Source organism: Sorghum bicolor, chromosome 4 (assembly GCF_000003195.3).
Source record: "Sorghum bicolor cultivar BTx623 chromosome 4, Sorghum_bicolor_NCBIv3, whole genome shotgun sequence".
In the NCBI taxonomy this organism is placed as follows: Eukaryota; Viridiplantae; Streptophyta; class Magnoliopsida; order Poales; family Poaceae; genus Sorghum; species Sorghum bicolor.
In genome coordinates, this window is record NC_012873.2 from 7,014,591 (window position 1) to 7,041,158 (window position 26,568).

The 26,568-nt window shown below is 40.8% G+C and overlaps 3 protein-coding genes and 1 long non-coding RNA gene across 13 annotated transcripts; 2 read left to right on the top strand and 2 right to left on the bottom strand.

Moving 5' to 3' along the window:
- LOC110434901 lies at positions 6,591 to 8,213 on the bottom strand. Its single transcript, XR_002452444.1, has 3 exons — positions 8,080 to 8,213; positions 7,403 to 7,970; positions 6,591 to 7,249 (listed from the first exon to the last, which is right to left on the bottom strand). It is a non-coding gene; the product is annotated as an uncharacterized LOC110434901 (long non-coding RNA).
- On the top strand, positions 7,657 to 8,863 carry LOC8071653 (ethylene-responsive transcription factor WIN1). The gene is made up of 2 exons (XM_002451695.2): positions 7,657 to 7,954; positions 8,056 to 8,863. The coding sequence occupies exons 1-2, from the start codon at positions 7,848 to 7,850 to the stop codon at positions 8,588 to 8,590; spliced, it is 642 nt and encodes a 213-aa protein (XP_002451740.2). The 5' UTR covers positions 7,657 to 7,847; the 3' UTR covers positions 8,591 to 8,863.
- On the bottom strand, positions 8,446 to 15,758 carry LOC8071654 (DEAD-box ATP-dependent RNA helicase 41). Of its 6 annotated transcripts, XR_002452441.1 has the most exons (6): positions 15,295 to 15,758; positions 14,989 to 15,096; positions 13,084 to 14,620; positions 12,800 to 12,974; positions 8,711 to 8,777; positions 8,542 to 8,586 (listed from the first exon to the last, which is right to left on the bottom strand). XR_002452441.1 is itself a non-coding variant. In XM_002453458.2 (4 exons), the coding sequence occupies exons 2-4, from the start codon at positions 15,056 to 15,058 to the stop codon at positions 8,583 to 8,585; spliced, it is 1,611 nt and encodes a 536-aa protein (XP_002453503.2). In that variant the 5' UTR covers positions 15,059 to 15,096; positions 15,295 to 15,756; the 3' UTR covers positions 8,478 to 8,582. The 6 variants fall into 6 exon arrangements, 1 of the variants encoding a protein (XP_002453503.2); XR_002452443.1 differs by lacking the exon at positions 12,800 to 12,974 and having other exon boundaries at positions 8,446 to 8,586; positions 15,295 to 15,756; XR_002452442.1 differs by lacking the exon at positions 8,711 to 8,777 and having other exon boundaries at positions 8,449 to 8,586.
- Positions 16,772 to 26,472, top strand: LOC8071655. 5 transcript variants are annotated; one of them, XM_021458364.1, is made up of 9 exons: positions 16,772 to 17,274; positions 22,837 to 23,012; positions 23,174 to 23,384; positions 23,497 to 23,768; positions 23,855 to 24,067; positions 24,771 to 24,863; positions 24,970 to 25,074; positions 25,165 to 25,563; positions 25,958 to 26,472. In XM_021458364.1, exons 4-8 carry the CDS (start codon positions 23,541 to 23,543, stop codon positions 25,546 to 25,548), a joined length of 1,023 nt encoding a protein of 340 aa, XP_021314039.1. In that variant the 5' UTR covers positions 16,772 to 17,274; positions 22,837 to 23,012; positions 23,174 to 23,384; positions 23,497 to 23,540; the 3' UTR covers positions 25,549 to 25,563; positions 25,958 to 26,472. The 5 variants fall into 5 exon arrangements, with proteins under 5 accessions (XP_021314039.1, XP_021314041.1, XP_021314042.1 ...); XM_021458365.1 differs by lacking the exon at positions 16,772 to 17,274 and adding an exon at positions 22,036 to 22,398; XM_021458366.1 differs by lacking the exon at positions 22,837 to 23,012.

Consider the following 26,568-nt stretch of genomic DNA (forward strand, 5'->3'; position numbering starts at 1 on the left):
TGACAGGAAACCTATGTGCAAGCCCATATACGTTCTGTAAATAAAAATAAAGGTAAACAGGGCAAATATCACATCAATAGTCAGAGGACCATATACTGTACACTATCCATTTGTCATGAAAAAAGTTCAGTTTAGTGCATTGCAGAATACATGACATAATTTTGTTTAGTCCCATACAAATACCAATTTGCTATGACAATGTCAGCTCATAGGGTCCACAAGTAAGTGTGTTTAGCCAGACTTGCCCCCCAACCTCTGCCGTGTTTTAATTTCTGTCCATCATACGGTTTTTCTGGGGAAAACTGTAAGTGTAAGATTTTACAGTTGAGTTCACTGTTATTTGATGATATGATGCCACGCATTTTAAGTTCATGTATCAAGCCATGGCCCGATCATCCAATGGTGCTGCAACGCACTTCTTCTGTCCTTTTGGAGCATTGCCTTGTATATTACCAATTTTTTGACTCCCTCTGTTTCAATTATAAAACGCTTTAACTTTTCTAGATTTATAGTGTTTTTGCCATGTGCTACTATGCATAACAAAAAACAATGTACATAGAAAAACCAAAACATTATACCATGCATTCATTATATATATACCACACTCCATTCGGCTCGTCTGTCGAGAGCGAAGATGAGAGAAGAATGTGTCAGTGTCATGTCGTGACACATGCATTCCGGCGGGTGCATGGTCGTTTTCGGCGGAGAGAATGCATGATATCATCTATCAGCCACGGATCGATCGACAACGTACGGTACGGTGGCGGTGGTGCCCTTGACGCTGACCCTGTACCATATCATATGCGTCGTCGTAGGACTAGGAGTACACGTGTACGTGTGTAGTGTGCTAGAGCTAGCTTTTGATCGATAGATGCGGGCGGCCGGCCGGCAAGCACGACGGCGACCCAAGTACCGAACGATCGAACCCCATCGAATTTAAACGACGGCGACGCCTGATTTATTAGGAACAACGACGATCATCCAAGCAAATACTACGCTGCGCTTTGTTGTGTAGTTGGTCTCTCGCACTGGCGGATGATACAGGTATTTCCAGGAATACCCAACTTTTTTATACAATATATATATATATATATATATACATTAGCATTCTTATATTTAGCAAATAAATTTTTTCTCTCATTTTTTAGTGTATCTTTGTATTTCTTTTTCCACATAGGTGCTATGTTAGCTCGATTGCCAAAATTATTCTATATATTTTGTTATTTCTACAAATGAAAACCTAATTATTTATCTCCAGACCACATGCACATGCCACCAAATATTAGTACAAATCATATTTTATTTCCAAGATAAATCGGAATATGCGCATGACAACATGTATAACAAACTATTCTTTTCGTGTGAGTGAACTAGGCACGAGTGGGAGGCAATTCCATAATAATCCTCATTCCTAAATCTCTAACCCTAGCCGACCGGGCATGACGTAGTGGCGCCACTGCTGGTTCCCATTGTCCTAAGCTCCTAGCGGCGCGGGGCGTGCAGCGCGGGCGCGGTCTCTGTCTCCATGCTACGCCTACATAGCGACCGGTGAGAGCGCACGTCGCTCATGAGGTTAGAGGCAACAGTTGAGTGGTGGCCCATCAGACATCAGCAAAGGAATACCCAACGTCTAAATCCTGGCTCCGCCACTGGTCTCTCGATCAGTTCGTCGTCGATCTGTCTCTCTCTCTCTCTGATGAGAGAGTGAGAGGGATAGGATGGATGTGCTTCCATCGTGTCTCTCTGCTGCATGCAATCAGCGTCGTCGATGGAACCGAGAAACCGGCCGGGCTAGCTAGCCGCGCGCGGCACAAATTGAAGGACCTATAGCTAGCTAGCTACACTTAGCTCCTAATTAATTAATTTGTTAGGAGTACATCGGATTCGTTCTCCTCAGCTACTAGTATTACGTAGTAGTTCTCGATCTGATGCCTCTCTATGGTTTCAGTACGTGATGACGGGCCATCGATCGCCTACGCTCACTGCTACAGGTCATTTGGCAGGGCTGCCACGCAGCAGCACCTTTTAACATCGGTTGGTATAAACAATCGGTGTTAAAAAGATTTTTTTATTTTTGTTTTCGGTTTATTTATTCGTTTCTGTTTATTGTTTATATAATAATTAATAATAATAGGTTTGTCAATACGTATTTTATGCTTTTATTGTTTATATATTTATATAAATTTACCATATATATATATATATTACACGTATATTAAGCATAAATATTATTATAGGCTTAGCTTTATAATTAAGCTTTGTCTATAATAAAACGAATAGGCCACATTAATAATTAAATAAATAGATATGTAACAAGATTATATAGTTTTATAAGTATAATATTCTTAACATATATATATACATAAAGTTTTCTTCTCCGAATCTCTAGAGCCAATACAAATAAAGAACAAGCAACCATGGGCGCCGGAGACGAAGAACAAACAAGAACAAATATGAAGAACAAATGCAAGCTCTAGCAAGAACAATAGTGCTCTCTGGTTTCAAATGACCCCGCCAGAGGGGAGGAGGTAGCCGCGGCCTATAAACCGGACCCTGTAGCACTGGTTTAAGGCACAAACCCAGTCTAAAGGTGACCCTTTAGCACCGGTTTATTCCTTAAACCGTTGCTAAAGGGTTTTGACCCGACCTGTGGCACAGACCGAGGCTAAAGGGAACCATTTAGCACCAGTTGGTCACACAAACCAGTGCTAAAGGGTCCCTGCTCCGATAACACCGGTCAGTAGCCGTTGGGCAGGCCCCTTTAGCATCGGTCCGTGTTACAAACCAATGCTAAAGAAGTCTTTAGTCCCGGGCCGCAAAAGAGCCGAGGCCTTTGGCGATTTTGGATATCAACCAATGTCTAAGACATTGTGTAGTAGCTGTGACGGACGACAGGGACGGACTAACCATGTAACGGCCGATGTCTATATATATACTAAATATTATATTTTAATTAATCACTGAAACAAAATGAGTACGTACGTACGTCTGTCATGTAATGTACTCTTGTCGTCTTAGCTAGCTAGGTACGTAAGACGATGTTTTCACGTTGTCTCATCCGGCCGGCGGAAATGGACAGCCGATCCATCGATCATCGTGTCCATGGATGCCTCCATCCATCCATCCATCTCGATGATTCCTATGCATTGCCATTCAGCCTGTCATAGTGACTTCTACACCCCGTACAGAGAATCTGTTCGCTTGATTGAAAAATTAGTACTGTTCATTGATTTGTTGTGAAAGAAAAACATTGTTGAATAACGCCTAGATTCGACTCACCACGCGCAGCCCTAACGACATCGATCGATCGGCTCCTTGTCTCCGGAAACTTTTGTTGCATTTTCTGCCGCCGTTTGGTAAAAACCTAAGGAAAATGGGTGCAGATAAATAAATAAATAAATAAATCAATCAATCAATAAAAAGGGGACATGCACAATGCTTGTGTTCTTTTTGCATGCGATCCGTTGGACATTGCAACTTTTCCAGCCTTTTTGGGCTGCCTAATGAGAAATATGGTCCGATCAACAGGCCAGTTTGGGCTCTGCTTAATTATTTGCTGCCCGCACTGGCGCACTGGATTATTACAATTTTTTTTAGATAATGGATAGTTTATATCCGGCTTCATCTATCAAAAGATAGAATCATGCTAATTATTACAAAGTTTGTCCGTAGACCAGCACACAAACTAAAGAGAGCTCGCAAACCCCAACAATCGGAAGAACACAAAGGAAAAGTGAGCTAACTAAGAAGAGGCAATAAATCTAGTTGACAGCCAACCATTGAAACTAAAGAATTGCAAATACAGACTGATATACATATATAGACATAGCTGTGTGTGAAAACTTAATTTACAGTATATGTGTTTGATCTAACTTTGCAATATATAGCTTCGACTTCAACAATTAATGCCTACTACATTGCATGTTAGTTGCCAAATACAATGCGTACAACATACTTCCTCCGTTCTTAAATAGAGTGCATTGAAATACAATGCATTCTACGTAATGATTATGTTTCAATTTGATAAGGTTTACTGAAAAGGAAACCATGATTTGAGGAGAAACTCTATAATTAGACTAATCTATGGCTAAATTTATAGAACGCACTGTAGTATAGGACACATGAAGTATTTTGTTAGTCGACGCCTGGTCTGGTCGCAACGAATTCATCATGGATGTCCTGGAGGCGAGAATGTAAAGCTTAGGAGTTGTTTCTATAGAGGTCTAGAAATTAGCTCATTTTTATTTTCCACTCTAATCCATGCATAGAAAAGGCTAATAAGCTTTTGAAAATCTATCCAAGCAAGCCCTTATCAAGTTATACTGTATGTTTACCCTCTCTCTCTCTCAAAAAGAAAAAAGTCACTCTATGTTACAACTTACAAAGGCCTCATGTACAAACCTGACATGCATGGAAATTACCACTGGACAAACATGCACTTGTGCTCTCCCGAATCAAGTGGACATGTGGAAGCTTATCTACCGAATCAGCCACTCATTCAGCAGTGTTACTCTCATAATAAATCAGCGAACATTACTTTCAGTCATTGATTTTCAGCAAAGTGAAAATAGGAGTATTATATAATCTGCACGCACGCGTACACCTGCAACGTTCAAATGAAGGTGCAGAGGATAGAGATGGCGAGCGAGAGCAAGAGGAAACATAGACCCAGCCACCAAGAACCGGGTTTGTTGTGGCGTGGTGGGCTAGCTGTGGCGCGCCATGGCCTGGCGCTGGGCGCTGGTGGCTCCACTCCACTCCACGCACGAGAAAGCTACGAGTATACGGTTGGAGTTGATCCGAGTGATTAAAGCTAGCTTTATTGCGCTGTCCCCAGATTTTGTCCTTGCGGCCTCAGCTTTCCAAGGAAAGATAACAACAGAGTTAAAAAAAAAAAAACAGATGGCTAGACCCTAGAAAAGATGTTGCTAGGGCAAAACCGTGCAATTACGGCACAGCTGACCATATCCTACTTGCCCTTCTTTTTTCTCTCCTTTCACCAAACCACACTTTGATGCCCAGTTCAGATCTACTCATCTCCGGACAACCCTACTGACCGATGATCTCCACACAGGACCCATGAATGTAAAAGACTGGAAAGTGCCCAACTACTAGCTAGAGCTCGATCTTGTCAACACTAATAATCCATCTCCTGCAACAGCAAGATGCCAGATTAGTAGACTGTAATCCTTTTTCTTTTTTTTTTGGGTGGTGGCAAGCGTGTTATCCAGCACCCTGTTACCGCTCCAGCCTCCAGGGATGGAGATACCATTAATGTGAACAACTGAACATTATCATGGACTGGACTACAATGTAACAGATTCCAAGTTCCCAACGTGATGCTGGAACTTATCTATAGCACTAGTATATACATATTCTATTACACCATGCATGTCGGTTTGCCGCCTTGAGCGGATTAATCTATACAAAATCCAAGCAGCTTCCGGTCCATAATTTTGCCGGAAATGATTTTGGGAGCCCCAGCTTAGTCGTATATGGTCCCCAAAACAACTTATCTCTTTGTCCACTGCGCCAGGCAACATCAAACAAATTTCTAACGCGAGTTGATGATGATTAAAAAAAAAAACAATTCAGACTCTGAGATGTACCTCAGGTTACAGGAAACTGAGGAACAGATAACTGCTGCAAACATGCAAATCAAATCCAGTACACTACATGCTCCGTTATTTTTTTACTCTATACCAACATTTTAAAGATACCTTTCCACAATGTGTGACAAAAGGATGTACAGTAAGTACCAGACAGTGTCAGAGGACAGGATCTCACAGAACCTTCTTATGCTCCAGTGAGAAGTGATCCATCCACTGACACATGCCCGTGGAGCCTGACCGTAGATGTACTGCAGGTACCTGTTTCTCATTAATTGACTCGACAAGGGCAACGAACTTCATCAATTTCATTCACCTTTTTATTTTACACACCTTAACTTCTGTAGCAATGGGGGTGGTTGCTCGCCTGGTAAAATATGACCCACAGGCTTCATTTTGGTATCACAGGAAGAAGGCCTAGTACCCCAGTCATGCAAATGACTCTGCTTAGAGATAGGAGTGCATGACCACAATGAAATTTACATATACTACGAGCACACACGTTACAACTGATTCTTTTTTTTTTTCATTTCTCAAAAAAACACGCCTGTGAAAGAGAGTACGAGTGTACGACATTCCAAAGTGCGACTTCCTGACTTATATTAGCAAGCAGGCATAAGTCAAAACCCATTAAGATACTTCAAACCCAAGCAATGCGTGCAAAATTATACTTGCAAACAAAATGGCAACAATTTTTCAGGAAAGCACCCAAACAGGAAAGTTGCGGGCTACAGCAAACACAACATTTAAGTGTGCAAAGTGGCAAACTGCAACCAAACACATCTTCAGCAAAGACTCCAGCTCCCTTTCAAAGAACCCAAAATCACTCTGAATGTTTGGATACAGCAAAGGATCTAGTCTTATTATAGACATGTGTCAAGCTTATTGCTGAAGCAGACTACCATAAACCTATAGAGCTATCGTCTTATGGATAGTTTCCGAAATTGACAAAAGAAAGCCAAGTTCAAGCGAAATGAAATCTTCTACAAATTAAAGCTCATGAGTTGTTCAAAATGGACAAGAAATGAAGTTAGCTATATATACAGATTACTATAACCCAACAGTATACCCTTTTTCCAACCTGATTTCTATTGTGAAAATATTGCAAAGCCAAATATAAAACATACTATCAAATTCTCCACTAAGCAACAATTCAGTCTACTCCTATATTATAACGTCAGAAAAAAAAGTATTATATTTCTTCACCGAACAAATATCGATCAACTGAGCACACACCATCGTCATCACCAGCCTGTACCTGCAGCTACCTCAGACAAGCTTAAATGCCAACCAACTCCAAGCAATTCCAGAGCTAACACCCCAGGACAAAGGCAACCTTGTCAATTCTCTTACAGATCGCACTGAAGAAATCACTCTAACAGTCTATATTCAGTTAAAGAGCAATTCCATGTAAATTTCAACATCCCATTACATATTTATTTATAGAGAACAAAACTGGGTGATGCAACATAACTAGAGATTCCAAATGAAGCAAAAGAATTTTGACGTTATGTCGTTATCTAAAAAATACGCAGAAAATATTTCGACACCCTAAGTTTCAGCACAAGTCTTACCTATATGCTTTGTGGTGGTGTCCATGCGTCCAGTGGTACTCAACCATATGATTGGCCCCAGTAGCTCTGGAAAAGGAGATGAAGTTAATCCAAAACAGATGTACATTAACCCTACATAAACAACTGGAGTACTAAGCAATCGACGACTATGTGGATCAACTTAGGGTTGCCCCACAAATAAATGTGGCAGCCATGGGTGTAGGTGAGAGTGTTTATTACCACTGTACTAGCAGGGAAGGTGGTTATGCTATGCACACACACAGTTCACCGACAGCCCACACCTGCAGACACCATGTGGCCCCCCTTCAGTTGCCACTCCCCTGATTTCTCTCATCTTTGCCCTATATAGTTTTATACATTGACGCACGCTTGGTATACTGCTCTTGGCCCCAGCAACCCTGCTCTCCAGTCAGTGTATGCCGCCTTCTATCATGGTGACGTGGTGACTGGTGAGTGAAAACTAGGTCAGACATATTCTCCACTCCTTCTCTGACAGGTATCTTACTACCTACGCAGCGAACCACATTTATCACTCACTGCAGAAGCAAGTACAGGCTGGGCAGTTTATATTCACTCAAACCAGCCCGTTCCTCCCCCACACGGCCACACACACTTCAGTTCATAGGCGCCCCAGCAGAGCTCATCTCTGCATCGTGTGTCCTCCATGACAGAGAATCTCCACTCCAAGAAAATGGTACAGCCAAAGAAGTTTCGTGGAGTCCGGCAGCGCCACTGGGGTTCCTGGGTCTCCGAGATCAGGCATCCCCTCCTGTAAGGCCTTCTATCCCTAAATTTTTTAGGGAAGAACATAAACTACTGATGCGAACATAATTCTGAATTGCAATGCACATATATTTTTATGATGCATACAGTAAGAGGAGGGTCTGGCTGGGCACCTTCGAGACCGCTGAGGAGGCAGCGAGAGCATATGACGAGGCTGCCGTGCTGATGAGCGGCCGCAACGCCAAGACCAACTTCCCGGTCCAAAGGAGCAGCACAGGGGAGCCAACCCCAGCTGCGGGAAGGGACGCTCACAGCAACGCCGGCAGCGGCTCCTCTACCGCCAACCTGTCCCAGATTCTCAGTGCGAAGCTCCGCAAATGCTGCAAGGCGCCATCGCCCTCCCTGACCTGTCTCCGCCTTGACCCTGAGAAGTCCCACATTGGTGTTTGGCAGAAGCGTGCAGGAGCCCGTGCTGACTCCAACTGGGTCATGACCGTGGAGCTCAACAAAGGTGCAGCATCCACTGATGCTGCATCACAGTCCACATCAGCAACAACTGCTCCACCAGCCACCCCGATGGATGACGAGGAGAGGATCGCCCTGCAAATGATCGAAGAGTTGCTGAGCAGCAGCAGCCCAGCTTCACCCTCGCACGGAGATGACCAAGGTCGCTTCATCATCTGAAAAAGCATCGATCAAACAGCACAAGTCACCATCCCAGATCAGAGTTTCGCTAGGCCGGTTGGTACACAAGCAGTTCAGTTCAGTAATATAGATATATGTCTATTACTAAATCCAACTTACAAGAACTATAAGGTTTGCAGTTGTGTGCAGTTCATGTACTTGTGAAAAGCTCTACATACACATGTTCCTGTCAAGATACTTTGTTACACATCAATGTCAGTGATATAATTGCTTATAGAGGAAATAAATAGATTATGATTGTGTTACTGTTCATCCTTTCCTTGGATCCTGATGTCAAACTCAGTTGAGAAATCTCAACACAGTTCTAAAAAAATAGAGAGTTCAGAGTCTTACTTTATTTCTTCAAACGAAGAACCAATAATGAACAAATAAATCTCAAAACAGGATGAAGGTGATGTTTGTGAATAAGACCTTTGCTTTTATGATAGAATGGTTTGAAGGGCCATGCTCTATGAGATATCATCACTATGGCATACAAGACAAACCAGCAAGTAGACAACACAATTCTTTAACCATATCAACTAAATCATCTCTAGTGAAGGCAGTTATACAGAAATGGGTAGAATTCAGTGAGAACAAGATGCCAATCATTTCACTAAAAAAAGGTATCCATTAGAAACTCAAGGTTTGGCATTGGTTATCTGAAAACACACATTTTGGCACTTCTAACATCATCTCGCAGGCACAAGGAATGTAGTGTTTTTGGACGTCCAATTCCACATCACCAGGCACCACTGAACACTCATTGAGAATAGAACATTTAAAGATACCCTCTTCTGCCAATCTTGTATTAATGAATAGGTTATGCAGTGTGCACTATGTTCAGCATCATGTAACCATCAAAGGCTCTACAATGTGGACGTAGAGATGCACTAAGGGTGAGAGCGATGAACCCAGCATATGGACCATCAAGGTGTGCAACAAACACTTTAAAGGCCTTAAGGTCATATTTCTCCTCATTAAATAAGCAAATGTAATATATTGATAATTGATAATCATGATAGGCTACTACAGACAAATGTCATAATGACCAGCATACGATTTGCCATCAGACTAGGAACAATCAATATTCAGGTCTCAGAATTTTGGCATCTGGCTCCAGTATACCATGGTGGGAATCAGATTTACAATACCATGCCAGAATTGAGGTCTTCATGTGCTGTTTCATCTTGAATGCGTATGATCTTAAATTATTAATGATAGAAGATGAGGGGGTCTTTAAACCTTGATAAAATAAAAATACAAAGATAATATAACAACCCAATCTGTTAATCCACTGGGATTTTCACAACCCGTACAAGGACCCAGATTATTATTTTTGAGTATCAAAACATTACTAGAAATAGCCACAAGGAAGTCCCATCACATGTCATTATGACCTTAAAGGCAGCCATACAATTAGATACATTAGTGAAAATAACTGACATTGTGGTGATTCCACAGTGGTAGATCAGCAATCCTTTTTTTTTGATAAGAGATCAGCAATCCTTGACACTAAGAACCCCTACCAATTTGTGTTTTACGAGGACCTTGGGTCCTCCTGCATTTGGCTAGATGCTTTTAGTTAATTTTTCTTGTTCCCCCTCCCTGTAAGTATGTAACCACCTTGTGTTTATATTTATAAAATCACTGTGGGGGACTCCCACAGTCTTTGGCGTTAAAAAAAAGAACCCCTACCAACTTGTATCTTAGCAGAGATGCAAACATGACAATGGCAAGTCAAAACAAAAAGGGTCAAGGTAGCCCTACATATCAGTGCAATAGATAACAAGTTAACAAAGAAAGACACAGTAAGTGTGCTATTTTCTCTTACAGAACACAGAGCAGACAGCCAAAAAGCAATTGTCAGCTCCATGGTTGGATTTGGAGGTTGGTGCAAAGCATGCAGTCAATGCTAAGGGCCCAACCAGTTAGTTGATCAGTCGCAGTGTATGATTGTATTAGTCTATTAGAGAAGAATAAAACAGAAGGAAACTAGATTCCTGCCATAGTTGATCCATACTGAGTTGTGTCATAATATAACAAAATAGCAACTTTGAGGCCTGAAGGTCTGTCATTTTTTGAGACTTTCTGGATAGCTACATAAAAGAGCTGAGTTTATTCAAGATAATTAAGATGCTTGTTTTATATCTAGTCCTTGCCTACACTGAAGGTTTGAAAGGTAATGGACTATCTCCATTTTTGTTCCCACTTTTTTTTCTACAACGGTCGAGCTGAATTTCATTACCAGGGTGTAAAAAAATTACAAGAGTTTAGTGAGACACAGCAGTTTGGACACTGAAACAAAAACGCTGTCACCTCCCAACACCAAGGATTCAGCCGATTAGGCACTGCTAACTGTGCAAAAGAAAATTGTTCCCACTACTTATGTTTTTCTCATCTCAATCACATGTTTCATATGAAGTTATGTTTGATAACTTCAGTTCATTCATCGGGGCACTAGCTGGTTCCCCTTAAAATTTCTTCTCCCATTACCACCATTGTTATCTCCTTGCAATCATCTTTCTCACCACAACATTCGCTAAGGTAATATCTTAACAATGTGGATGTAGTATCAAATAACTCATTCTGTCATTGTGCTAGAACAAAACAGAAGAACATGATCTTCGAGAGACAGAAATTACATAAAGAGACATGTAGACTAGCTTGGTTTAGGTGAACTCATCTTTCAAAATTTAAGAAGATGGTATGGTATTCATCGATCACTTATATAATCCAAACTGGCAATCTGATCGGAGTTAGTATGTGCACTGCATGGTATAAAACTAATCAATAGACAATTTTATTCATAAGAATTTGGTAGAAACTTGCTGTGCATCCAGCACCAATAGTAGACTAAGACAGACAGTATGTGAAATTTGATGGTCTGACCATAAAATTTAGAAGTATGACATGAACATCTCCAATTTTCTTTCTGTGCTTGATAATTTCTGGTACCACATTAGCTGGTTAAGGAACTTCTATGATGCAAAAGCATGCATTGAATATGTCCAGCAAGATAGCTGTAGTGGTCCCTTAACATTAACTCAATCCTTTGCATCTATCCTATTCAAAATGACCAGTGATGTCATCTTAAAAAAAAAAAACTCGATGGAAGGCGCAGACCGCACCCCCATTTTTAATTAAGAAGTTGCAAGGCTCGAACCCAGTGATGTCATCTTAATTAAGAATTTAAGATTGCGAAGCACATCATATTAACTTATTCACTTTGTGATGGTGTGGTCTTGTCATACAGTAGATCTACCCAGAATGGTTTAAATAAAGATCAAATGTAGTAAGTGTCGATTAATTAAACAGCATACCAAGGGTAACATGGTAGAACATTTCTGCAATTGTAAAGAGATATTTGTACATAGAAATTATAGCTTGTGGAAGAGAAAATTATTGAATGTTGCAATAGTTAGAATGAATAATATGTTCTACCTGCTAATTTGTTATTCCACTTTTGTTTTGTTTTTTTGTTTTTTGTTTTACTCAAACTATCGCCAGTAACCTTTCCAAAAGCACGTGAATGTTCCGAAACCTTGCATCAGATATGCAGGGAGTGAACAGAATATGAATACAAAAGATAGTGATTGGACATTCACAATAAGGAGTAAATTGGACGCAAAAAAAGAATTATAGAGTGTAGGGTTCAGCTATATTTTCCAGCACAGTTACTTCTCATCAAATTGTTATATTGTCAGATTCAGCTCAGCATCTTTGGCTACCAATGAGCTACGGACAGTTTACCAACCAATATACTAGACATCTGGTAAGGACAACCACTAGAGCGTAAGATCCAACCTGCCCTTTGAGTAGGGGTAAGTACCGCAGGTCCACAACATAGTGGTCCTGAAGTACTACTTCCTAATATTTCTTGATGTTATTTTGTTTATTCAGATCAGCTTACACCTCACAACTCTTATGGAATTGTACATGGTAACATTCAACCAAAATCACCAATACTTTCAGTTTTCAGTAATACAGCACTATTCCGATTTGAATCTCCCTTCGCCAATATAACTAAATGAAATAACTCAGGAGGTGAAAGAATATTCCGGTAGCTACAAGATATAAAAAGCTAATCAATTTTCAATCCAACTGCATGTTCATTTGAAGATAAAAAAAAAATAGAGGCACACATAAAACATAGTAGAAAATGCAGCACAGGAAAAGACAACTGTATCATATGCATATTTGACTTACATTTTATTGAATTTTATAATGTATCTTGTTTATGTTTCTTGAATGAATTGATCCCAGACATCATGCATTGAGAAATAATCTTGGACAGTTTGCCCCTGTTGGGTCTGCGCATGCTTCAAATTCAGGAATAGCATGAACTCTAAAGATAACCAACTTATCCTTTAGGTAGATAGATCTTCAAACGAGTTGAAAAGACAGTTCCAGATAAACATGCAAAAACGTCATATTTCATTTCAAGAAAGATTGAGAGCAACTCTTTCACACATGTTGATCAAGAACGATACCTAGAACTCAATTTTCTCTTCCTCTCGCTACCAACATAAACACCAGCTGTATATCTTGAATTTGCAAGTTCCCGGGGTATCGGTGCTCCTGCAGTCTTCAGAACCTGAACAAGCTCTTTGAAAATCCTTCTATCCTCCTCATTCACAAACACAACAGCCATACCCTCCTCACCCATCCGGGATGCCCTTCCAACTTGGTGAATATATTCATCGATGGAATTTGGTATGTCAAACAATATCACTTGACGTACTTTCAGGAGATCCATTCCACGCCCCAGGACACCAGTAGAAACAACGACAGATACTTCTCCTGTCAAAAACCTTCTCAAATTCTCTCTTCTCTCCTTCATCGTCTTCTCGCCATGGATAGAAACAACCTCTAATCCAGTAGCAACAGTAATTGCTTCAGACAACAGATCAGCTCCGACTCTGGAACTCACAAACACAACAGCAGGAGGTTTAAAATGTTGCTTGCTTTTCATTATCTCAAATATCTTCTGCTTCTTCTTCTTAGATTCCACCCAAATGACCACTTGTTTGACTGATTTGGTTGGTCTGTTTGGATTCCCACAAGAGATACTTATCACATTCTTAGCCAGTGAGTTAGACATCTTCTCAACTTCCGAATGTAATGTTGCTGAAAACATCATAACCTGTGGTTGTGAAAGTGACTGAAAAATCTGCATGGCCTGATCCCTGAATCCCCTCTCCAACAAGCAGTCCACCTCATCCAAAACGAATACAGAAACATAGGTAAGGTCAACATTGTGTTTCATGAGAAGATCAATTAGCCTCCCAGGGGTGCCAACAATTAACTCAATACCATTTTCAATTCTGTAAATTTGCTGAGGCAATGGATCTCCACCGACAACTAGAGCAGTTTTGAAAGGCAAACCTTTACCAAGCACTTTTGCTTGCTCTTCTACCTGCAGGCATAGCTCTCTAGTTGGAGCAAGAACTATAGCCAACGGTCCTTGATTGCTTGTGGATTCTTGTGATCTTACTTGTGAACAATGAGCAATTATGGGAATCAGAAAAGATGCAGTTTTCCCTGAACCAGTATCAGCAGAAACAAGTAGGCTTCTATTACTCATTGATGCAGGGATAACTTGCATCTGCACTGGAGTAGGCATACAATATCCCGCAGTCTCAAGATTGTGCACAAGCTTCTCAGGAAGACCACAGGCAGAGAAACACATGATTGGATCAGGAACAGCATCACCCTTGACACAAATGTCAAGTTTAGTCCTCAGTGAACTAATCCGGCTGTCAGCTAAAGTAGGTATATTTGGAAAATTGATGTCCTTAATACAGAAGCTCTCATCGCCCAAAGGAAGGTTCACACGCTTTGCAGCTTTTACTGCTGGCTTTGTTTTAGCAGCGATCCGAGCAAGAAGAATTGTCTTGCATTCCACACTGCAGATGTCATCATCAGTCTGATCACATATATATTCACCATATCGGCCACACACAACACAGCGAGGCTCCCCTGGAAGAGCTTCTCTCTGCTCAAAGCATCTTTCCTTAACAGGCAAATCTGCAAGCAACATATATGAGGGTAAAGACTTTGATATCTGATCGAAATGCATGGAATAGACATAAGAGTATAAGACCTGCATAACTAGCAGCCAAAACACATTACAAAATGGCCATCCACTAAAACAGTGAGCCAGCAAGGACAGGCGATTTCATTATTTGGTCTTTGACCTGCTAATTACTGAACATCAAGTCAAGAAGGAAGTTGCAGCTTTACTACATAGTTTTAAGGACCATAATCTCTGTAAAGTGTAAGCAAATATTTAGTGACATGCAGTTTTCTTTGTTGCAGAGTGTTTCCTTTCTCTTAAGCGTTCACAATGATGTGGGATTTCAAGAAACGTGCAGCAACCAATCCAGTACAATTACCTTCCAACTCATTATTATCCGATGATGAAACAACAAAACTACCAGCTGATTGGTTCTCCCCTTGCTCCATTCAGTCCAGGAAGAAGGAAAAAAAAAAGCAACAGTCAGCTGCACAGAGGAAAGGGAGATACAATCAGCTCAGACACCTCAAACATTAACCCAACAAATATTTGTTAGGAAGCGACCAAATGTTAGGTCATATTTCCAGGAGAAACATGAAATTTTCGACAGGTTTCAACTGCTGTCTATGATCTGTCTTCTGCACGAGTGGAATACGGATTTAGGTTAAAGCACACAGCTCGTTACCCGCAACTCGAGGGTCGCAACGCCGACCACCTCGCACGGTCACTGTCAAAGCGCCCAGGGTTCGAGCCTTTGCCGTCCCTAGGGTTTGGAAGTTGAGGGCGGAGGCACCGGGGGCAGCAACTGCTCCTGCTTGTCCACGAAGACGAGGCGGCGGGGCACGGCGGGCTCCCGAGGCGGTTGGCCGCAACGGCGCGCGTCCCGTGAGATCGAGACCCCCACACACCGGCTGCGATTTCGCGAAAAGGGCGCTGCCTGGAGCTTGAAGAAGGCCAATGAACAACTCCGCTTCAACCAGGCAGAGAGGTAGTAGGCTCGCCGCTGCAACGCCTCGCGGCTCCGGAATCCGGGTCACGGGGAGGCGGCCGGCGACGAAGGTGCTGCGGGTGAAACAGCGAGAGCTGAGAAAGCACGCGCGTCGAGAAACCACGACGAGGGGGTGGTGGGCCTGTTTGTTTCGAAGGCCGTGTGGGCGGAAGTGGACTCTGCCTGATGGGCCTTTTTGTCGCTGTTGCTGTGTGGATCGGGCCTTGCTAGTCTACAGGGCGTACTATCTGGGCTTGTGTTCTATTTTTCGTGGGCCTTGTAGTGAGTTCAGGTGGAGTGTTTTCAGTCTATCTCATGTTTTTCCCCCTACCAAATATAGGTGACTAAGTGAGTATATTACTCCTCTCAAAAAAAAAGTGAGTATATTACTTTCCTCAAAAAAAAGTGAGTATATTACTCAAAAAAATGCTGCTGTTTTAGTTTATGCTCCCTCCTTTACAAAAAATTAAGTCGTTGTAGATATTAATTGTGTTTGGTTGACCTTGTGAAAGTGTCTCTAGTATCAAAAAAACAAAACAAAAGCCACACTACAAGAGATTGGGCCTTCTATGACAATTTTCACATGACCAAAGCATCTTTTAGTCACGAAAGTAATGTGTTTATGACAATTTTTCTTTGGATGACAAGTATATGTGACAAAGTTATGATTTAGTCATAAACAATACTCACCATGTGCCTTTTTTAATCTTTATGACAACAGTTAATGACAAAATTGATAAAATGTGATTGTCATAAATTTAAAATCATTTTTTCTAAACTTTGTGACAATAGCTCATAACAAAATTGATGAGATATGATTGTCATGAATTAAAAATCTTTCAAATATATATTTTGGCACAAAAATTGGTAAGATGTGAAGATGATATAAATTTAAAATTATTTTAAAAAGTATTTTGGCACAGCCATGTCTAGGTGAACTGGGACCCACCTACATAAGGTAAATATTAAGGTTTATATTAAAAAAAATAAATTTAAAAATTAAGCAAAAACTATGGCATATGGTATTTGAACCCACGCCCTTGGTTTTGGTAAAGAATGGACATCCACTGAGCTAGTCACCACTATTTGTTGATATGTGGATTCGTTTTTATTTTGTTCTGTCTCGATTTGGAGACACAAGGCACATCCCGATAAACACTTTGTACTCTGGAGTAGGAGCGGATGCGTGCCTTTGTCCGTGTCCGTTCGCAGTAGGAGTCCGCCGCCGCCGCCCTTTGCCCAACCCTGCCTGCAGGAGGCCGCCGCCCTTTGCCCATCGCCGCTTGCAGGAGGCCGCCGCCCTTTGCCCATCGCTGCTTGCCAGAGGCCGCCACCCGTTGTCGTCGCCGCCGTCAGCATCTCACCAACGCCATCCAACCCTATCCCAGGAGATCGAAGCTAGCTGGTGCCGTCGCCGGCGGCGGCGGCCGATTCTCAACGCGTCTGGCGGATCCCGACGACACCGGCAGCAGGCCACTACCGGAGGCAAGACCACAACACCGACGGCAGTAGCCCGACGCGCTTCCTGGAGCTTGACGCCTGGCTGCAGCTCCAGGCCACCGGGCTTCACTAGCTGAGACGGTGGGATTGCCCCCAGGAGCTTCATCCTGGGATTGGTGCTGGCCGCGGGAGAGGTCGACCAGAGACAGGCCCAAGCCCTTCCATTAGGAAGGAAAGGTACATATGAGATGAACTTATATTTTGGTTATATAGTTCGATTGAAACAATAGATTTGAAGTGATAGAAATAGGCAAATAGCAGTCTATTACGGGCAGTGATCACTTGTTGATTCCTTGCTAGAATTATTTCAATGTGTCACAGATGGGCAGAACTTGGATGAATGCTAGGTTGTTTAGCAGGGAGCATCGGGAAGGGGTCAACGAGTTTATGAATTTTGTTTCTGAAAATTTGAGTGGCAGTCAGGAGATATTATGTCCGTGTCGGAAATGTTTGAATCGGTTAAAAAAATATAAAGGAGAAGTGGAGGATCACATATTAATGTATGGGATGTCTACCACATATACTAGGTGGATACATCATGGAGAACAATTGGTCATGATATATGAAAATGTTGAGCAATTGAATGAAGATAATGGCTGCAATGTTGAGCATGTGAATGAAGATGTTGACTATAGTGCTGAGTTTGGGACGAATGAGCCTCAAGATGATCTAGAAGATGATGAAATGCACCGTATGGTACAAGATCTGTACCCTGATCAAAATCATGGACCAAGAACGGAGTCAAGGTTTGCTGCAATATTAGAAGAGATGAAATAGGTGCTACACCCCGATGGTCCCTATACTAAGTTTTCTTTTGTGGTGAAGTTGCTCCACATCAAGTCATTTTACAGAATCAGCAATGTTGGATTCAGTGCTTTTTTAGACTTGTTAAGTTCGGTATTTCCAAATTGTTGTATCCCTACATCCTATGATGAAGCGAAGAAAGTTATTCGTGCATTAGGACTTGGATATGAGTCAATACATGTGTGTCCAAATAACTTTGTTCTTTTCCGAAAGGAGTTAGCAAAAAAGGATGCATGCCCAATATGTAAGGCTTCAAGATGGAAGGATGGAGATGGCCGAAGGCAGATTCCAGAAAAGGTTTTAAGGCATTTTCCTTTGATTCCAAGGTTGAAGAGGATGTTTGGATCCAAAGAACTTTCAGCTGAGGCACAATGGCACAAGTTGAAGAGGAAACCGGTGGACAATGAGCTTAGCCACCCTGCTGATGGTGAGGCATGGAAGGATTTTGATAGTAAGTATGAATGGTTTGCAAATGATGCACGGAATGTCCGACTTGGCCTTGCTACTGATGGGTTTAATCCGTTTGGGAAGATGAGCTCCTCATATAGCATGTGGCTAGTATTTCTTATCCCTTACAACTTTCCTCCATGGCAATGCATGGAGCAATCCAACTTCATGATGTGCCTACTTATTCCTGGTCCAGCATGCTCAGGAAAGGATATGGATCTCTTCCTACAGCCACTAGTTGAAGAATTGTTAGATCTCTGGAGTGGTGTCCCTACGTTTGATGCATTGACTGGAAAAGAATTTGATCTTCACGCTGCAGTCATATGGTGCATTCATGATTATCCGGCATTGAGCACACTTTCAGGTAGAGTAACCAGAGGTTACTATGCTTGTGTTCCCTGTGATAAACATCCTTGTTATAAAAGACTTAGAAATAAGATTTGTTACATAGGCCATCGTCGTTTTCTTCCAGCAGACCATATTTGGAGGAGAAAGAAAGATTTTGATGGTCAGACTGAAGAACGTGCACAACCTGAAGAATTTACTCACGATGAATATATGCAGCAATTGGCGAGGGTGGAACATGTAAAACCCGGCGACCATCCTAATAACAAAAAGAGAAAGAGGGTAGAAGAAGGTCAATGCTGGAAGCGCAGGTCGACTCTATGGGATTTGCCATATTGGTCTACTTTGAAGCTACGTCATAATATTGATGTTATGCATATTGAGAAAAATATATGTGAGGCCCTTCTCGGTACATTTCTCGACATCGCAGGCAAGTCAAAGGACTCTATTAGTGTGAGGCTTGATTTGGAAGATATGGGCATAAGGAAAAATTTACACTTGAAGGACGATGGGAATTCATCATACTCTATTCCACATGCTCCATATATGATGACTAAGGCCCAGATAAGTGCTTTTTGTTCTTTCATAAAGAATGTCAAATTCCCAGATGGATATGCCTCCAACTTAGCAAGTGTGTTAGTGTTGATGAATGCAAATTACAAGCATTGAAAACTCATGATTGTCATATCCTTCTACAAAGGATATTAGCAGTTGGTCTCCGAGGAATCATGCATAAGCAAATATATGAAGCAATTGCTGAATTAGGTAACTTTTTCCAGCAAATTTGTGCAAAGAAATTGAAGTTAGATGTCTTGAACAGAATGAGAGGTGAAATCCCAATAATATTGTGCAAGCTTGAGAAAATTTTCCCGCCTGCCTTTTTTGATGTGATGGTGCACTTGTCCATTCATTTAATTGATGATGCAATCCTAAGAGGTCCAGTTCAATATGGATGGATGTACCCTGTAGAACGTAGGTTGTTGACCTTGAAACGTTTTGTGAGGAACATGGCAAGGCCTGAGGGCTCCATTGCAGAGGCATATGTGGCAAATGAGTGCTTGATTGCTTGCTCAAGGTATTTTGATGATGTTGACACTAGGCACAATCGTGAGGGCAGGAACAAAGAGCGTGTTCCAATGAGTACATGTAGTTTATCTATTTTTGAGCATGGAGCAAATCTGTTGGGGGCACCGAGGCTTACATATGATGAGAAGGATTATGACAGGATGGTTTGGTATGTACTCAACAATACTACAGAGGTCGAGCCATTTATAGAGTATGTCCTTCAATAATGCACCTGTTTTAATTTGTCTGTCATTTAAAATTTTAGCTCTCACATGGGAAGTGTGCACCTGTTTGCAGGATTTATAGGAATGAGCTAGAGAGTGCTGGCAATAGTGATGTTGAGGGGAACCTTGCTAAGGAATTTCCAGGATGGTTTATGAAACATGTGAGTCATTATTTAAGTATTTTCAGTATAGGAAACCTTGCTAATATATATATTTACTACAGCTTGCTACCCGAAGGTTTGTGAATGGAGAACAAATCAATGAAGACCTATATGCATTGGCAAGTCAACCACTTCTTAGATTTCGTATATTTTCAGGATGTATTGTTGATGGTGTCCGATATCACACCGTGGACCGTGAGAGAAATAGAAGAACACAAAATAGTGGAGTCATGGTTGAGGGGTCACATAATGGAGAAGATATAGACTTTTTTGGTCAGTTGAAAGAAGTAATACAGTTGCAGTACAACTCTGATGCCAACAGTCAAAGGACAGTGGTGTTATTCAAGTGTGATTGGTTTGATACCTGTAGCATGAAGTCTAGGATGAAGAATGATGGATATTTCAAAAGCATCAGCCATGGCAGTTGTTGGTACAAGGGTGATGCTTTCATCCTTGCCACCCAGGCAACAAAGGTTTTCTACTTGGATGATAACAAGCATGGTGAACCCTGGAAAGTTGTTCAAAAATTTTCTCATCGGCACTTGTGGAATGTGAATGAAGAAGAAAATGATAACGGGCAAGAGGGAGGGGTTGATCTGACATACCAAGATGATGAGCAAGAAATATCTCTAGTTCAAGCTCATGAAGGATCTTCGGTCAACGAACAGCCAGTCAACGAAGAAGACGGTATTAGTGTAGAGGCATCCTTAGTTGATCAGATTTGTAGGCAACAGGATCTGGAAGTTGAAGAACATGACCTGTACAATGATGATTATGATGATACCTTAGGGCAGTATGATAGTGAAAATGAATGTACAATTATAATCCCTAATGATGATGGTGAGTATAGTGATGTTGAGTAATTGAGATCTATGAATCTCAGTTGTGATGAAATTGTTGTTTTTAAACAGCTCCAATTGTTTCTTAGAAGCTGATGAATTTGTGAGCTGTAAAATAATTACCATTTGTGAACTTAGTTATGTAAACTTCTGAATTGAGATATGTGAATTCCAGCTGTACTGTGTTCCTCGGCCTAGTTCTTGGTCCTCCAGATTTCTGCTGCCATTTTTTGCTGATACGATGGATTGCCTGTACCATTTTGTGCCTTGTTTCTACTGCACAAGTGATTTTAGCTCTCACATGGTGTCACGTTTCTACTACACAAGTGATTTTAGCTCTCACATGGTGTCAGGTTGCTGGAATGTCTTTTTTTTTACAAATGATGCAATTTCTTTGTCTTAGTTTGTTCCACAGTCTATTTTTCATATTTACTTGGTGTGTATTATAAAAATATTATGATTGCACTGTGGCGAGATGCACAGGGGCAATATTTTTTTATTTTCTTATTTTTTCAAATGAACTACCAAATCCAAATTTATAAAAACATTTGATATTTTTAAAGCTTTACTCAAAATCTATCTAGGATTAATGAATATTGTTCTAAAATCTAAATATAAGAATAATATGGATCTAGGGGATTAAGCATATGGAGCATATAACGACACACCATATTATATAGGGGATTAAGCACCAAGTTTTTTCACATACGTTTTTTTGGTTCAGCGCCCCGAAACTTATCGGGTTTGGTCTCGGTTTTGATTTTCCACCCTGGTAATTTTTTCTACATCTTTCTTCAATAAATATACTGCCACATCAGCAAAACACCATAAATAATATGTAATTAATTGTCTTAGACTCTGCGATAGAGTCTTGCATTGTGAGTGCCCTAAGGCAATGGGAAACAAAAAATAAATAATTCATCACTGGTGTCAACTTTTAACAAAGAGTGCATGACCATTTATTCCACATCTCAAATTTTTAACAGAATTTTTCATCAATTTCATACCACTCTATTTCAACTTAGAAAAAATTTAGAGCTAAACAAATTATCACTAATAAATTTCCCAACAAATAGTATAAATGAAAAAATGAAAATGGTTTCCCGCCAACCCGTGCGAGGCAAACCAGCCCAGCGCGCCTCTATTTTTGGTTGAGAAGAACACTTCTGCCCCTACCAGCCATAGTGTCGCTCAGCCCAGGTGAGGGTATTTTTGACATTGTATGCCACACACATATATATGGAAACCTAACCCTAAAATCACTCCCCATTCCAAACTTGACTGCCGCCGCCACTCCGCTCCTTTCTGCTGCTGCTCCCTCCTTCCTGTTGTCGCTGCCTCCTTCCTGTTGCCTCTCCGACGAGAAGGAAGATGCCGCCGGGGAAGAGGATGGAAGACCATCAATGGAGGTCCCAGGTACTGCTTGCCATTCATCTGTAAGGTTCTCGATATGGCCAGGGGTTCTGGATATGGCCAGGGGCGGATCTGCATGGTCGACCATGTGTCCCTTTGGTCTCTGTTGTTCTGCTCTCTGAATCGGGACTGGCTTCTTCAATCTCGTATTTTTCTAATCTGTATTTGTAGCTCAGTAGCAGTAGATTGTAGCCTTATTCTTCTAGACTACCAATTCTTCTATTCAATTGGGTTTGAAATTAAAATAGAATCAAGGATTAAAATTACATATTCTTCACGATGGGTAGTTTTTTTGACTGAACACAATGGGATGTATCATGCTTGTGTAGAGATTAAGTCTCGGTTTAGGAAGGTTCCTGCCAGTGGCGGAGCATGATCTAAACATCTAGTCAATTTATTTATTTATCTGCCACTGATTCCAATCTACCAATATATCTACAGATCCAGCATTGACTGCCATTGAGAACAAGAGGGCTCAGAATATCATGAGGTTGAATCAGAGGTTGCAGCAGTTGGGTGTCAAAAAACTAGCTCACATTGTTCACCAGTCATATGCTAAGAAACCAGATAAGAAAAGAAAGGCTGATGGCCAGCTTAGTGAAAGCACTAAACTTGAGGTAGCGACTCTTCTACTAAACATCATGTTAGATATTTTTTAATTCTGTGTTATATTGATTTTATATGATGCTGCTGTAATGCAAGATGTCTAGCACGAGACAACTTCAAACCGTAAATCTCTCAATTTCTTATGGTGTCTTGTCTCTGTTTGCTTTGTAAGGTTGTGGCACCGCCTGTTGCTGCAAAAGGAGCACCAGGCAAGAGGGTGCTGGCACCTGACAATTTGGAACAAACAAGGTGCACTAGGGGGAGTATCATGAGAGAAAAAGAAGCAGCTGCCCTAAGCCTAGTTCAAGCAGCAGAGGTGCCACCACCAGTACTGGATTCTACTTTAATCCAGAATGAGGATGGGATGGACATTGCTTAAGAAGGCAAGTGCCGTCAACTACTTTTCCCCAATGTCAATTTATGTGATCTGATTCATTCGTTATGGTCACATGATTCTTATTATTGAAAATAATGTTTCTGAAATGTATTATTTAGGCACCCTAGCTGCAAGTACACAAGTGGAGCAACGTGGATTGAGTATGGGCATAGAACTGGATAACATGACCAGAGGTTTAGGGTCTAGGATACCAGTTGTGATAAAGGAAGGGAAAAGAAGGCCGGAGGCACCTATGCAAGCTGCAAAGCTAGCTTCTGAGGGTGGGATCATACTCAGGCAACATGTACCCATCTATACAAGTTGGAAAGAGTACAAGAAGGACAAGGATCAATTCAATGACCAATTGAACAACTTCATTGGCAAACTATCTGTAAGATGTTGTTTGATTAGTTTAATATATGCTAATTCTGCCCTTTTGCATTTTTAAATACTAATATTATGCTATTCAATGTATAGATACAATTGAACATGACTGGTGAAAAGGATAGTGTAACTTCTGCATGTGCTGACATACTAAAGCGAGGAACCATCCAAATGAGGTATCGGCTCAAGAAGAAATACTTTGATGGGGTACCGGCAAATCAAGTTAGGACTACATCACCATGTTCGTCTATGACTGATGAGGAATGGAGAAAGTTGGTGGATATGTGGTCAGACCCTAGACACAAGGTATGGTTTATGCCAATATTAATTTCTGCGTTGTAACCCAATTCATTTGAGATATTACAACCTGTAGTTGTATTATTCTGTGTGAATGTGTGCTTCATTCAGTTCTAATGTTGATGATTATAGGATTAGTTTTTTTGCTAAGGATCTGGGGTGATTTTGATATGAGCAGCTACTATTGTTGTTTATTTTCTGTACAACAATAGGAGCAAAGCCTTGCATGCTTTATTTTCAGTGCTTTAGATCTATTTTTCAGATAATTAAGATTCAATGCTTTAGATCTAAGACAAAACTAAAGTGAAACTATGCTGATTCAGAAACCAGAATTATATGGCTGAAATTTGAAGAGGGTTTGCTTGCCCACTTGACAACAATTTAAGCAAATGTCATTGTTTCAGAACACTAGCATTTTTATTAGACACCATTGATTGCCTACTTGACAGTTAAATTATTTTCCCATTTGAAACTTTTTGCTGGACACTAATTGGATTTTCTCGGTGACACTATTCATTGTGTACTGTAGTATTGAAGCTTTATTATAAAGAATGGTATGTTGAATGCTAAGCTATATTGCTCTTAATTGAAGATGTACAATAGTACAGAATTAGCATTTTAGAGCTTTAAGTTAGTAGTGTATGAACCTGATAGTTCTCATTTTTGCCTAATTATCTGTATTACTGATGCTACATAATTGTTTCATGTCTAGGAAAGATGTGTGAAGAGCAAACTGAACCGTGCAAAAGTTAAGTTTCATCAGTGTACTGGATCTCAGTCTTACATTGCAGCAGCCTATGTCGCGGTAAGAAAAAAAGATATATCATGCCATCTAGTTGTGAACATGTTTTGCTCTTAGTGTGTATTTAAACATATGTATTGCTCATGTCATTCTGTTTTGTACATTTCAGAAGCAAGAAAAATACAAAGGTATAGAGCCCACTGCAGTTGATCTTTTCAAGTTGACACATTGCAGCAAAACAAAGGGTTACAGTGAATCTGCCAAGAAAGCTGTAGTAAGTATAAATTTTAACCTCCTATTTCTTAGCACACTACATAATGAACCTTACAGATAAATACAAACTGAAAAATCATTATTTTGCTAGGATGATATGGAAGCAATTATGACAAGATCAGTACAAGAAGGGGAGCAAGAAAAGACTTGCACAGAGATTGTTTCCCAAGTGCTGTCAAAGTCTAGCACATTCCTTCGCAATGTGGGACTTCAGCAGCCTGTTGCCGCTGTAAAAACTATTTCACCACAGATGCAAGAGATACAAGCTCAATTGGAGGCTGAAAAGGAGGAATCTGCAGGACTTCGGCATAAGCTCCAGAGGTTAGAAGACCAAGCACTAGAATCTGAGGCAAAAGCTAAGAAACAGGATGAGGAGATTGAGATCCTAAAGAAGGCAACAGCAGATACTCATAAGCTCATTCGGCAGATGATATCATTTGGACAGAGTCAAGTCACTCATCAGACCACTCCTTAACTTTGTGGTGCTCAGGTACACCAGCTTCAACTTGTGCTATGCCTCTTCTGACATAATGCAGTTTCTGTTTCTAGTTCATGGAGCTCTCAACTATTTGATACTATAAATATATTCTATGATACTATTAGTTATTAAAATCAAATGAACTTATAAATTTAACTCTCCATGTGTTACTGGAATCAAGTATGTCCATTGCGTTTGACTTGCGTCTTGCTAGACCACCATAAATAGTTTCTTGCAATGTCTAATAAATGTGCACAAAATAGAGACATGATCTTTTGTGTACTATATGATTATTTGGCATGTACTATTTTGGTCACAACATTTTTAACTAAAATTTCTAATTGCTAGGTATCAGACTTAGAGATGGTGTGATCATTTCTTAATTTCTAACACCTGTTCTTTGCAGGTTGTTGGACTCATTTTGGTGATCTGTGAAGTGTAGTGTGACTGACTGGAGTCCAACACCATGTTTTCATCCTTTTGGCATGATTGGAGTAGTGTGCTATTTCTGTTAGTATATGGTGATCTATCATTTTGTTGCAATGTCTGGAAATGTGACCAGAGTGTTGCTGCTGCTGTTTGTGAGCTGCTGCTAACTGGAACTTGCTGTGTTGCCATGCTGCTGCCTTTGCTGTGACTGGATGACCAAGGCGCTGCCATGCTGCTGCTGCTGTGACTGGATGACCAAGGCGCTGCCATGCTGCTGCTATTGTAGTGATTGGAATATGGCTGTTACTTTTAATTTGATGGATGTATGTTTGTTATGGCTGGTCATTGATGGATTTGATGGATGGATGTATAAACCATTGTATGGTTGTTGACTTATTGAACTATTTTATGGTTGTGTGAACCATTAGTTGAAGAAAATGATCTACTTGGATGTCCAATCTATATTATTATTAAATTGTATTTGCTTTATTATGTATGATGATTCTTTATATGGGCTTGGGCTGTAATATTGGATGTAAACTGGGTTGTAGTATTGAATGCAAACCGAGCTGGAATGTTATTGCGCTT